This window comes from Oryzias latipes, chromosome 18 (assembly GCF_002234675.1).
Source record: "Oryzias latipes chromosome 18, ASM223467v1".
In the NCBI taxonomy this organism is placed as follows: domain Eukaryota; kingdom Metazoa; phylum Chordata; class Actinopteri; order Beloniformes; family Adrianichthyidae; genus Oryzias; species Oryzias latipes.
This window is the reverse complement of record NC_019876.2, coordinates 18,769,129-18,783,706: the sequence shown is the minus strand read 5'-3', so window position 1 is coordinate 18,783,706 and position 14,578 is coordinate 18,769,129. Positions and strand designations below refer to the sequence as shown.

Below are 14,578 nucleotides of genomic sequence, written 5' to 3'. Positions count from 1 at the left end.
TTGAAATGTGCTGCCTCTTGACCAGGACTACCTCGGAAAAGGATTTTTAATCTCAGTGGGACTTTCCTGGTTAAATAAATGTTAATTTTTTTTTTAAATTGATCAGTCTTAATTAAAAACAGAGCTGACTGTAACATACATTATGGATGAGTTTGCAGGAAAATCTCCCACTGATCTTGACTTCCTTCATTAGAAAACTTATTTCAAGAATAAGTATCAGTATTGGTGTAGATATTGGCGATACTAGCCGTGTAAATACTTGTTGTCGGATCGATACCCATATTCCCAGTATTGCCCACCCCTACTCTCCAGTATCCTGGTGTAGACTTTCCCTGGGAGGGTGAGGAGAGTGGTTCCCCTGTAGTTGAAACACACCCTCCGTTCTCCCTTATTGGAAAGGGGAACCACCACCCCCGTTTGACAGTCCATTGGTACTGTTCCCGACTGCCACACAATGCTGCAGAGACGTGTCAGCCAAGAGCCAGTATCCAGAGACTTGAGGTACTCTGGGCGGACATCATCCACTCCAACTTACTTCCAAAGTTGTTCGTAGCACGATAATAAAAAAAAGGTACAACACTGCTACATGTCAGCCGCAATTTTGTTGCTCATTACAAGACAATGACAAATAAATAAATCTTGAAATTAGTATAACCACAATGACACCCAACCAAAGATTTTGACAGAGCGCCATGTAGGCTACTTTTCAAAATTGCTACAGTTAACAAAACCAGAAATAATCCATACAACGTGCTCTGGATTCTAAGGCGCTTTAAAAAAATGTGCTTTATAGTGTGGAAAAAATGGTAAGTTCTGCAAGATTTGAACTTTTTCAATTAGCAAACACGAGGTTAAATATAGTTGTTCCCGAACAAAGATAATAGAGTGTAAATATGTGTAAATGAAGGTATTTGTGCTTTATGACACTCTTACAAGACAAACCTTGAAAAGTTGGAAACTATAAGTCACTAAGTGCTAATTTTCTTATGAAAAATGTGGTCACATGAGCGAAAGAGAGAAGATATAAAAAAGGATTTATTGCAGAATACATTCAGTCTATATTTTAGCAAGAACTTTCACTTTGAAAACATGCAACAACATACCAGAATATATATGAAAATACATAAACTTACAGTTCTCATCATTAGAATAGTATGGCAGCATTGATTATGAAAGCTGGGTTTTACAAATTCATATATGAAAGCTGCAACAAATCACTTTGACTGAAATGAGATGCTTGTTGAATTTTGTGTAAAATGTTGTTACCCATCTGCAGGTCAGCAAGAAATCTACAAGAATCTTCAAAAATCAAAGTAATAATAACCAAAAGGTAAACTTTTTTTTCTATTTTGAAACTACCACATTCTAAATCTTAACCCTTTAACACCGGCAACATCTAAATAACACACATTCTTTGACCTATCTTAACGCTTCAGCCGTCTATGCAATCAGTGGGAATCAGCTGATTCTGACGCAGAAAAAAGCACCTTTTCATGTCGGCCTTACTCTGATTTTTGCACCAATGTTGTTTTTGCATCGACAAGAAGCTCCGGTGTTAAAGGGTCACTTCCTAGCTTAAGGATAAAAATCTACTGAAAGGGTAATACAGTAAGGTGGAAGCAGATTGCTGCTAGCATAAACCCATCTAGCTGTGTTGCTCAGGGTTCGACAGTTAGGGACACCTGGCCGTCAACCTGCCGCAGAGAAGGACAGTCCAGAGTGGCAATTATCCTGGTTTTGCCGGGCCTTTGGGGGCTAAACAGCTCAGTCCAGGTAAGATGGGAGCCTCCAAGGATCAAACTGAAAGCAACAAGGTCTAAGTTACACATTGCAGGTACAGGATTGGATCACACAATTACTTTCTGAAATTTGAAAATCCCTATGCCTATAATTATTTTATCTCACTGTAGCTCACTATATTTATGCTTATTCAAGGAGTTATATTTAATTCTCGCTTAAGAGAACACTGAAAACAGAAACAGATATAATTAAAATAACTTTACATCATGTAAATATGACATTTTTTTTAACTTTACATGGGTACATTTCTCAAATTTTCCACTAAACTTATAAAGGCGTATTTTTTTGTCATTTTGTTTAGGGTGATCTACTATCAACCATCACATTAGTGTGTACGGAGAAATATTCTTTTTCTTGGAATAATTTACATAGAGAAATACTCTTGAATCCATATCTTACTATTATAGAAGCCTTTTAATGATAAATTAAGCAGATTAAAAACTAAAATTCAGATTAGTTCAGGTTCACCTGAAAGTTTTGCGCCTCGGCAACATGACCCCCGGTCCTTCCATGCGAACGTTCACGTCTTCAAGGCTGAAGCTGAAGGGGTTGGTGAACTCCACAGTCACCATCATCTCTTCATTCACTTTGGCGTTTCCAGACACCTGGAAAAAATTACAAAATAATAAATTAAACATTAGAGTCTCATTAGTTGTCACACCTGAGTGTATATTTTGCTTTCTCTACTTGAACCATCCCCAGTGCTGCAGTCAGAAACTATTGGGTTACTCGACTAGCATCCACACCACACAAAGTTGTTTCCATGTTCTCGCACTTTCTGTCCCTCTAGAACAAGTTGAGAAAAGTTTGGAACTTCTTCTTTGACATTTTTGAGTGAAAGATGTCTTAAAAGTATTTCAATTTCAATGGCACAAGTAGATACTAAGTCATGTAAGAATATTCATCTTGGATCATCTTGGAAACTCCATCAGGAACATGGTTTGCAACTAATTGTGAGATGTTAAAAACCAGTGAGACCCCTATTCTTTGCCTGAAGGATTTTGTAGGTGTAAATGATCATGTCAGACCTCCACGGTGAGTTTGGGGTTGTGTAGAGTAACAAGTTTGGTTGCAGTGACAATCTTTCCCGTCTCTTTGATCTTCCCTGTTACAATAAAGTTGAGGTTGCACTGTTCCACCAGGTGCTGCATGTACTTTTTTGACTCAATCTGCACCAGTTCTTTGACACCTACAAAATAGAAACACAACTTCATTGATGTACCTTTACGAGTTCTGAAACTTCATATTTCTTGGACATTCTCCCCCCAACTCACTTTTTTGTGGCCCAATTTGAACAGTGGGGGTTCTGAACAGGAACTCATGGCCGGAAACACCAGTATAGTAAACTACGCTCCCACTGATGTAAGCCGCCACTGTTCGCTTCTCCTTAGTATGGTTTACAAACTCCAGATCTAACTCAAAGTCATCGCCGACACTGATCTCCAGAGTTGGGAGAGTCAGGTCCACGTCAGCCAGAGATGGGTTGTCCTTTACGCGTTTGCAGCCGTACTCTTCTGCCTTTTCCAGGACAGTCCTCTCCTCTGCGCTGCCTAGATTAGATAGAAACGTTTCACATTGAAGCTAAACTGCGGAAAAAATGTTATTCATTTAACTGTGAGGTTTGAGTTTGAAAAAAGTCTCTGACCCTCAGGAAACTTGTATTGACTGGTGATGTCACGGCGAGTCTCCTCGCCTGGAGCTTTTGTCAAAACCATGCGACCTATGTGAGTGCGATTAACTTTGACAAGATCCAAAGTCCCATCTCTCCTTCGGGAATAAAATACCACATCGCTGTTAACCTGCAGAAGAAAGATAGATCTGAAGCTTCTTAAGATTGTTGATAATTGACATATAAACGGGAATAACCTGTGAAGACACTAACCTCAGCAAACACAAAGGCTGCATCATAGGGAAAGCATATCTCTCCGTGTTTGATTGCATGGACTGATGCTGGTCCACATCTGTACATACCTTTATGAAGAAAAGAGTAATGAATGCAGGAATCATTAAAGCCTTAGTCACATGTGCTGTACAGGGAGTTGACCCGTATGAGTGCTTCTGGTTTCAGGGTTTTACGGGCCCGTAGAGGGTTGTAAAGAGGAGTGGCTGCATCTTAAAAGGAACGCATGTATGTACGCAGTTCCCTTGAGGCTCATGTGGCCACCTAAAGGGCCCCAATGAAAATGGAATTAAGCATTTTCGTGCAGTTTTTAAACGCTTCGTTAAGCATTTGTAAGGCCAACCTATGTTACTTAGCCTTACATGTTGTTCACTACGATCTGCAGCATGCCCGTAGCAAAAAAATGTAAATGAACATGTTTGCTCCATTGTCTCACCAAGTGGTCTAGGTGGTCTTCGTGACCTTGATATTTTGCGCAGGCCTCTTATTTTGCGTGGGCCACCTGCTTGCCCTGTAAAGGTTTGCCATGTTTTCTTTGCCAGCAGACAGTTTTTATTCACCCATAAGGGCAGTTGTGACTAAGGCTTAAAGTACAAATGACAATCATTTCTATCCTGCATTTGCATCAAGCATCAGACTATGTTTTGTTGGTCACTTACCATCGCTGGTCTCCTGTGGAGTTGCATCCACAATCTGCCAGCCGCCATAGCCCTGGGGGAGGTCAGGCCTAGACATGTAGCACTCATTCCAGCAATGGTAATTCCTGACAAAAACACATTTCAAATCAAATTGTGGTTGTATTTCTAATGCATCTAAGTCACAGGGTCAAAATTCAAGACATGATCCTGGTAATCAGCACCAAGTAGGGCCAGGTTTCTAAAAACCAGGAGGAATCTGGAACATGAGGTCTGGAGCCCAAAACCCTAGATCTAAGGACTTCATCCCCTGGAGCCACTGAAATGTTACGCCCCACCCCCCTTTTTCAAAAGCGAAACTGTATTTCAGGGAAATGGTAGTAAGAACAAGAAGAGAAAATACCGTGCTACAGGCACAAGTAGATCAGTTTTTTTTTAACATTCATCTGCGAAACAATAAACTGGCAGCATTTCTGTCACCATTATTCATTGCCTTTACTGCATTGTGATGTATGAGGAACAACAAAAAAATGTTTCAGTTGTGAATGCAACAAGCAATTGAAAAACTGTTATTTTTCTAAGGTGTAAAATATTTGGAACAGTTATAACTGTTCCAAATATTTTAAGGCTTTCCCCTATAGGGGAAAGCCTTTTTTTGTGGGTTGAGGATGTCAAAATGTCATTATTTGCTCAATGTTTCATGAACCTACTGTCACATTAGCTGCTTATATAAAAAAAACAACTATTTGCCTACCAGCCATGGTTTCCACACCAGAGCGTAATGGCAATTGTCCTGTCTCCTATACACAGTGAAATTAGGTTCACTCTGTATGCTGGGTCATAATGGACAACATTCTGCTACACCATCGGGTTGGACATGAAAAATGGTTCTTTCCAGAGTTTGACTTCTTGGTTCATTAAGTTAAAGAAGTCAATGTGTGTATAACAAGAGAAGGGTTTGCACAAATTTATTTGAATCTAAACAAATAAGCTGGAGAAATGGAGAACAGCGGGTCTCCATCGATATAAGACAAGTAATGAAAAGGCTCAAATGTGTAAAAAAATGTTATAACTTTTTTTTTCCTGTTTCTCTTGTCACTGCTGATAGAATCATGCTATTAAACACATTTGCATTCATTTTTTTCCACATTCAGGGATTTGTTATGTTATGCAAATAGAGTGTGGTTTAAATCTTGAAAAAAAGAAAACCATAACAAACAACAAAAATCATAGATAAATTTGTAGTTGGCATTTTGAAACAGGTTACTTGTGGGGCAATATAACTAATAAAAGACTCATTCCAAAGAAAATTGTGTTTTTGGTGTTTTTAACATTTTCTTGTGGCACAGCAAGCAGCGCACAAGCTCCCTGCTCCGCTCCATTCTGATGCATCCACTTATTTTCCTTGTCTGATCTGGCATCTCACTCCAAAACTGCATGGCTGGATAGCTACAATATTGCTGGCCATTTTTGTTGCACCGGTAATGTTAAGATGGGGTGTGAGGGGCCGTAAACTGTAAATGGAAGAGTGTGTTAACAAATGGGAAGTTGGGGAAGGCTTACTCCACACAGACAGTTACACAGACATTTACAATGTCCTGTCACTCCACAAGAACTATAGAAAACGACACAGGTTGGGTTTTTTCTGGGCTAAAACCAGCATAATCATAATTTATAGAACCATTGGAAACGCTTTTACAATAGATCAAAAGATGATAGAGTGAGTTTTTAAATAAATGACAGTAAGGGGATCAGCAGCAATGACAGCTACAACCACAAACAAAGTAGGCAAAGAAATGGTAAGCTTTAAATGAAAGCCTTTGTACCATACAGAGTCCCTGGTGCGGTTTTTGTCAATTTTGCCATTCTCGTCTAAGATGATGTCAGTCTTCAGATTTCCATCATTGTCGTGTGCAGAGAAGAAGTTGGTCACAACACGAGACGGGATGCCAAGACAGCGCAGGACTGGAAAAACAGATGTTTGCAAACAGTGATTTCTGTGACTTATTTATTCCTTGTACAGTAATCTGGTCATATCAATTTATTAATTTAAAACTGGATCTTTTTGCATACACCCAGATCAACACCTAAATAGTCCTTGAACATTTGTAAAATTTTCTTAATTCCTCTTTAGGGAAATGTACATCTTTCAAATGACACGACAGCTCACATGTGTTGAAGACGCCGGCGTAGACCCAGCACTGAGCATAGCGGACGGGTGCTTTGCTTCTGGCATAGCTGATCAGGATGTCCGTACTGCCGGTCCAGGAAGTGGGTGACACTCCATAGATGTAGTCACCGCTCCAATCCCCAACCAACACACCATTGTCATCTTGAGAATTCATCTGGAGGTGTGTGTGTGTGTTTATTAGAATTTTACAGATTGTTTTCAGGATACACATTTGATTAGAAAACAGATATTTCTTTCTTACCATGGCGGAAGCTTGTCTGGTTACTTTAACGGGATCTCCTCTGTTGATGATGGGCATTTCTGAATGATCCAAGATGAAGAGACAAGCATCTAGGACTCCATAGTTGAACTAAAAAAAATACATTTAGATGAAATTATATCTTATCAATTTAATTTGAAAATACTTTTTTTTCTCAACCCACTTGTCCATAGTTCCAGCTTCTTTCAGCAACGTCGTTGTAAGCACCATGATAGATAATCCCCATCTCATTCATCACACACTCCTGCCTCTCCATCTCATCATCCAGGAACACAGCATCATCTGCGGTAACAACAAACCTGAAGTCAGCACTGAAACTAGAAATTCCCTTAGAACACTATTGAGGTCCCAACAAACCTTTAGCCCAGGGGTTAAAGAGGATGTACATCTCTCGGCTTTTGTCTGGTCGTGTCCTGCGGACGCCATAAGGCGTGACCACAGCGACGTATAAGTTGTACTTCCCCACAATGCAGTTTGTTGCAGGAGTGATGCCTACAGTGACGATGTTGTCTGAGTTTGCAATGGCGCGACCTGCCCATGAACTCTGACGCTCCTTTGTGAAGAAGACAGGGATGTAGGTGCCCTTGCTGAACTGCGGGCTCGAGCCTGGATGAGCAAGTGACATGGGCATATTTATTTGTTTAACCTCTTAAGACCTGGCATCTACATGTGTGAACATCACATTTTAGGTTAAATTATCATAGTCGTTTTCTCTGCTTTACTGGGGCCCTGTGACTATGTGTGTAGAGTGTTAGCTCAAGTATTAGCTCGGGCCTAAGGAGGTTAATCAAAAATGTGATTATTTTAACTACAGTCTGTAAGCAAAGTTAGCTTTTGGTGTAAAAAAAGAACAGAAAAATATGTGGTTGAATGTTAAAAAAATGTGCACAGACTAAAACGTTACATCCATGTTTGCCCATCTCACCAATGGTAAACTCCACTGCAAACTTGTCTTCATCTGGTTTGTAGGGGCGATTGAAGGTCAGCTTGATTTGAAACTCCTGTCCTCTGCGCACAATGAGATTTTCCGAGTTGTAGAGCTCGGTGTGGTGCTCTAACTTGTTGCTCTCATCAATTCTTCTTATCATATCCACATCCCAGATGTCCAGAAACTCTGATTAAAGGTCAGACAGAAAGAGCAAGATTGTTCAAAATTAAGATGGCATCCAACCATTTCTTTCATTCATCCAGGACCAGGTTGCGGGGGCAGTAGCCTAAGCAAAGATGCCCAGACTTCCCTATCCCCGACCACTTCCTCCAGCTCCTCTGGGGGGACCCAGAGGTGTTCCCAGGCCAGCTGAGAGACAAAGGTTGTGTCCGAATTCCAACCCTAACCCCTAACTAATAAAAAGTTGTGCAGCACTATGTAGTGCCGTGAATTTTACAAGCAATTCGCACACCTTGCTCACTACTTTTTTTTTTTTAACGGCTGATATGACATCATTGATTTCACGACGTTAAAATCAAATTGAAATGAGCATTTTGCGATGATTATTTATAAGTCCACTGTCTTCTTAAGATAAAAACGTTGATGGTTTATCAAAAAAATACATTTAAATACTTTTTTTTGGTAAAAATTTTCCGACGCAATGCATTGTGGCCTATATTCGCCAATCTAGTGAGCATCAATGCACATTGGGTTGTCGCAGTGAAAAATTTCCAGTGGACTGGATTTGGGAATTGTAGATTCGGACAGCCCTACAAAATGGCGAACGCACTATATAGTGCACTAGATAGGGGTTAGGGTGGGAATTCAGACATACCCATAGTCTCTCCAGCGTATCCTGCTGGGATATCAGCAGAGATATGCTTCAAGTTCAAAATGGCAGTCCAAACTATATTTGATAATGCTGGTTTTTTATGCACAATTTAATTTACTTATTACTGATGTCACGGAGATAATGAGAGGTACAGGGTGCTCAGTCAAAATTTAAGTCTGCTTTTTTTACGAGTTGCAAATAAGGTTGAGCAATATTGTAAATAGGCTAACACAGTTAATGTTTAGCAGCGTTTGTCTGTATTTTTTTAGGTTACTAAAATGGTTAAAAGTTAGCTTAGTCACAGTAACATTTGTTTTAGCGGTATCAGTCTGTTTTACATGTTGCAAACAAGAGTGGGAGTTACTGGTATTGTAAATATGCTATCATGGTTAACACTTCTAAAATGGCTACTGTTTAGCATCTTACAAACAAGTTGTAGTTACTGTGTGTTACTGTGAATGCAGTCAACAATATCTGACAAAATGACAGGCTTATCTCTGACTCTTGTCTTTCTTATTACGTCTTATAGTTCGGAGAGCCTCCTTTATGACATAAGTTTGAAAACACATCATTCATTGACTGAGTGCATTACGGTCTGATGTGCCTTGCAGTGCAGCTAATATGGTATGCCCCTGTGTCATGTCACTTTATCCTCTAAACTGAAATAAATGACACATTTTTCAGTTCAGAGTGATAAGGCTGTGGCGTGTTAAAGCAGCTTCTTTGGGCACTAGAATAAATGCTTCCGTATACAATAGATTTAGAAACTCTTATTCCAAATACGTTTTCTCCAACAATTTTTAAATTGTCTTCTTTTCAAATTTTTTAAAGTATGTAAAAATAAGGGATTTAGTCAAATGCTTTAAAGTGCTGAAAGAGCCTCAGAACTATTCATGTGTGGTTGTTGGCTGCCAATCAGGTCCAGGCGGCAGGAAGCGGCCTGGACCTATCCAGCGTGGACATCACTCATGTGTCATTCACGCGCTATAAGTACCGGAACCTGACAGAAAAAAGAACTTTATCGTTTTTAAAGTCACGTCTCCCCTTCCATCAAACAATTGACAGTCTTATGTCAGGCCAGAAAACGTAAGTGGCTTTAGATATTTTCATTGAGCTATTATTTGTACCATCTTCAAATTGAACTCAATTTCAAATTTTATTCAGCATTTTTTTAAATCCACTTACATGACCAAACAAATGGACACAACATCTGATCCTCACCTGTCAGGGGTGGGTATCCTCTTGGTCCAGGTGCAATAAAATACTCTACTTCAGGAAAGTTGGCAAACTCTGAGTTAGAGTTGTCAGCAGGGCCTGCTTTCCGGCCGCGCCTGTTCCCCTTAGAGGGAGTTGGCGTGGGGGCAGGGGGAGAGGTTGGGGTGGCACTGGTATCAGACATGGTGGTGATGGTTCAGGTTCACTGGGAAAGTAAAGAAGCCAAAAACAATAAAACACGTAAGATTTGAGTGTTTTAGTCAGCATGCAACCCTTCCTTTTGTGCTGAAGTTACAAACATTTGTTAATAAAGATTATAGATTCACACCAATGAAATGGTGTTATGGTGTTTTTAACATATCCCTGTCTCATTTTTGTTGCACTGGTAAAGTTAGATTGGGTTGTGAAGGGCTGTAAGCTACCAGGAGAGAGTAAAAAAAAACAAAGGGTTGATGGAAAGTGAGGGCAGGCTTACCCCACACCAACAGTCCCGCCCACAAGTTAGAGGGGAATTTCTGAAGAACTACTGCCCCTCTGCAAAAAACTCTGTCCTAGAAAACATTACAGTTTTTTTATTTAGGCTAAAACGATATAATTATAATTCAAAGACCACTGGGAACACTTCGATAGTAGATCAACAGATGAACGGATTGAGACTTTAAAGTTAGTGGATGGAAAAGCACCCCCAAAGTAAACACAATTAACACATTAAGGCACATGTGATCCCCATGTGTTTTGTGGTATTTTGTAAAAGGGTGTGGGTGTGTGGGGGGGGGGTCAATTGTTTACTGTTAACTGAAGAAAATTTCAATTTCAATTTCAATTTTATTTGTATAGCCCAAAATCACAACAACAGTCGTCTCGATGGGCTTCGAAGTAAAACATGAAATCAAAAGGATCACGAATACAAAGAGTTCAATAGAAAAATACTAAAATGAACTAACAAACTGACTAAGCTATACTGGCATCCCTGCCCTTAGACCCCCCTTCGCGGTAAGGAAAAACTCCCAAAAAAACCGGATTCCGGAAAAAACGAAGAAACCTCAGGGGTGCCCACATGAAGGAGGGATCCTCCCCCAGGACGGACAGGCGATTTACCAGAAATCTTAGAGAAGAATTAACTTATCTAAATCTACAACTACATATTTAAAAGTCCAGCAGACGAGCTTCATCCAGCCGTGGTTATCGGGACAGTCAAAGGCGCGAGTCGAGCCGGAGACAGGAACCACAGCCAGGTGTAGGAGCAGGAGCAGAGACGAGGTACTCGGTCAGGTACAGAGCAGAGACGAGCCAGAGATGAGCCAGAGGCAGGATCCACAGCCAGGTGTAGGAGCAGGAGCAAAGGCGAGGTAAACGGTCAGGAACTGGAGCACGGATGAGCCAACTGGAGTCTGGAAGCACTCCCACTCCCCAGGAGGGGAGAGGAAAAGAGGGACAATACATGAATCGCACTGCACCAAACAGAGGCATGGAGAACTAAATGATAAATTATGATCAAGAATAGAGGAGAGGAAGGGTAGAAGTAAAAAAGGAAAGAGGACAGAACCCCAGTGTACCATAGTTACCCCAGCTTCAACTTCTAGCAGCCTTTTAAAAGAAATAGTTATTATTAAGTTTAATTTAAACAAACTAACATTAAGTTAAATAATCTCTGAATACTAACTAGTCTGACAATAAGCCTGTCCAAAGAGGAATGTTTTCAGTCTAGCTTTGAATGTAGAAACTGAGTCGGCCTCTCTTATATGAGCTGGGAGTTTATTCCATAAGACAGGGGCTTGGTGGCTAAACGCTCTACCTCCAACCGTACTTTTACCAATTCTAGGAACCACAAGCAGTCCTGCATTTTGCGAGCGAAGTGTTTTAGAACAAGTGATTCACTATCAAAGAATTTACTCAATTTTTCTTTTTAAACATTTATTTCTATGACTGATTTATTGTCTTAAAAGATAAAAAGTTAAGTAAAGAAACTTTAAGACAAATAAAAATAAAATTGGGACAAAAGCCCACTAAAAAACTTAACAAGAGACTGATTGATAGTCTGAAGGTTTATTGCATGTGATTTAGGTTCTGTGCTGAAGTTAATTTAGAAGTTCTAAAAAGGTGTGTTACCCATAAAAAAGCATTTTGAAATTCTCTCCTTAGTTGATTTATTTGCTGTGTTTGGTGTTAATTGACTCCAGGCAATGATGCGATCTGTTAATACTGATGCATGTTTGTTGTAGTGGTTTCACTTGTTGCCGCTTTGACTTTCTTCCATTTCATCTCATTCTTCTGAGAAAACAGAGCTCTCTCTGTGCAAAATGATGACTCATGCTGGTAAACTCTAACACAAAAACTCTCCTTGTCACACCCTTATGATGCAATTGTGAGTCCAGCTCTCAGCCAGGTGTTTCTACCACCAATTTGAGGCTTTTAGCATCTTATAGAAAGAGCCAGTGTCTTATTATTGGTTCAGCCTCGGAATAAAACCGTGAAGTCATCAAGACCTCGAGTCCTGCTGGTCTGCTCTGTCTGTCAGCTGTAATTAAAGCTCATGGTTTTTGGAAACAGTGAGTCACACAGAGCACATAGGTTGCCTTTGTTTACATTGCCGTTGTGTGAAGTTTGTCATCCCAAGTTTTGGGTAATTTCATTTAAGTTTTTTTTTAAATAGTTGACTGTTTTTGGTTAGTAGGACATTGCACATTTCTTTTTGTTGCCTAACAAACTGACAAAAATGTTGCAAGTTTAAAGCCAAACGTTTCAGAAGTTTGCTGCAGTAAACCGTATGACTTTGTCATTTTCTTCTATATTTGACTGAGTTAACTAAAGTAGTGGCCATTATTTATGTATTTAGTTTGCACAAGATGGTAACCCTTTTTTTTTTGCCTATGTGGACAAAGATGTACACCTGTCAAAATTAAAACTACAAAATAAAATAACAAAAGCTAAAAACATTTCTTTATAAGATAAAATCTTAAAAAGTCCACATATTGCTAACAGAATGAACCTCACAACATTTATTTTCTCTGTTCCTATATAACAAATAAAAAAAAAGAAAAGGAAAAAATTTGGTTTTTATTTAGAATATAAAGATTGGAGGATAAAATTTACTAAGCTTTTAAGCTGTGAGAACTATACAGACCATGTCATCAAAACTGCATTTGGTTTAAAAAGTTCAATACAAATATGTTTTAGCGTGCTGGTTGGGGTCTATTTCAGCTAAAGCAATCCAATAAAAATAACTCCTAGCAATCACTATTTTATATCACACCATTATAAAAATTTATTCTTCTGCAATTTAATAAACACAGAAATTTTCTGTGCAGTAAAATTTATTAGTTCATGAAAAATGCATTTTGTGGAAAAAGTCACTTTAAATTCAACATTATTTTCCTATGAAAATTCACGGTTTGACTTTCTAATAACTAAAACTTGGTTGTGTAACAATGTAAAAGAAAAAATTAAACTAGAAAAACAGGAAAAATCAGTTTTGTTCCTCATTTCTTGAATTTGATCTGTCTTCAGATCAGCTTTTTAATTTTCTTTTTTTCTTTTAACTGTGCCTATTCATCTGTAGGTTGAATGTTTAAATCATTCATATCTCCGTTCTATTATTTTACATTTATTATTAATCAATCTACTTTGATTTTCTGCATTTGAGTCCTTCAAATTCCACCACTTCCTTCCACAGATCAGTTTTTTCTTGTTGGATTGTTCTTAGCTGTAAGAGAAATTAAAATGTTCATAATCTCATTCCAAAGCCTTAAAAACAGCATTAATTCAAGCATTTTGGAGGATTTCAGGCACCTCTTCTTCTGTTGTTTCCAGTGGACTCAGCTTTGTTGAGACCTAACAACATCAACACATGTTGATTTAAAGAGGTGATCTTAGTTGTGTGCTCATGACCTAACAGGCTGAAAACCAAAAAAATGTAGAATGCAGTTTTTTTTAAAGCCATAAAAACTGAGTCTTTTATGAGTAACACATGCTGATTTGAGAAGATTGCTCTCGCAACTAAAGCATGCAGCTCTGCCTCCAGACAAAAAAACCTCTTCGGGCAAAATTTCAGGCAAACAACAGTTTAAAGGTTAAAAAGGAATTCGTAAAAGTTTACTAGTTTTCTCTAAAAAATCTGTTGTTTATTTAACTTAACATACAATTAAAAATAAATTCTTCAAATTAAAAGTGAAACATTGAAATCTGCAAGAAGCTTTTTAAAAGTATGATCCAAAAGTTGCACAACAATTGCAGAATCAGATAAGTAGCAGATGTGGCATTGAAATAATTAGCATCTTTCTATCTGGAAGTTACATGAAAAATGAAGCTTGCATGAATGTTGCAGCAAATGAGATGATACACTCACCAAAACTCCTTTTTAACTCGAAAAATGTTGCGTGTAGGAATCACCTGAGCAGTGCAGAATTGTTTATCTTTGTTGGAAACGACTTGCTGCTCCTTTCCAGGAGTTGTCTGCATTTGCTTATATACCCAGAGGAGGTAAGGAAGAGCTCCAGAAAAAGCTGTGGGTGTGCGTTGAAGGCTGTTGCAGAGAGAGAACTGCTGTGGGTTTGAGAGCAGGATGTGGAATGTACCAACTCTGACAAACCCACGGTCAAATATATTGTCATTGACTATGATTGATTAAAAAAAAAACTTTAACAAAAAAACATTTGTTTTAATTTACTAAAACTTTAATTTGTGCTTTATTAGGAGTGAATAGTTTTAATAAGCAGATGTGTGCACTTATTAAAACTTTCCCTTTTCTCTGTCCTGACCAATGTCCTGTTTTTTGACAGTTGTTAAGTCATGTGGTCAGTAAGTTTTTTTTTTCCTTTT

The 14,578-nt window shown here is 38.8% G+C and overlaps 1 protein-coding gene across 4 annotated transcripts; it reads right to left on the bottom strand.

Moving 5' to 3' along the window:
• Positions 1-1,017: 1,017 nt before the first annotated feature.
• On the bottom strand, positions 1,018-14,285 carry etgase (embryonic transglutaminase). Of its 4 annotated transcripts, NM_001104830.1 has the most exon segments (17): positions 1,659-1,800; positions 2,269-2,405; positions 2,829-2,989; positions 3,075-3,084; positions 3,086-3,115; positions 3,117-3,128; positions 3,130-3,350; positions 3,446-3,599; positions 3,683-3,771; positions 4,360-4,463; positions 6,162-6,300; positions 6,506-6,680; positions 6,768-6,875; positions 6,949-7,067; positions 7,143-7,391; positions 7,711-7,899; positions 9,767-9,944. In NM_001104830.1, coding segments are annotated over 17 exon segments (2,217 nt in total).
• Positions 14,286-14,578: the final 293 nt, after the last annotated feature.

Excerpts from the sequence above, each read along its gene's own strand:
- etgase (XM_020711403.2), bottom strand. The coding sequence starts at position 9,944 with ATGTCTGATACCAGTGCCACCCCAACCTCTCCCCCTGCCCCCACGCCA. Across the intron at positions 7,392-7,710 it reads TGCAGTGGAGTTTACCATTG|GCTCGAGCCCGCAGTTCAGC; the intron begins GTGAGATGGGCA and ends TTGCTCATCCAG. Across the intron at positions 2,990-3,074 it reads TCAAATTGGGCCACAAAAAA|GTGTCAAAGAACTGGTGCAG; the intron begins GTGAGTTGGGGG and ends TCTATTTTGTAG.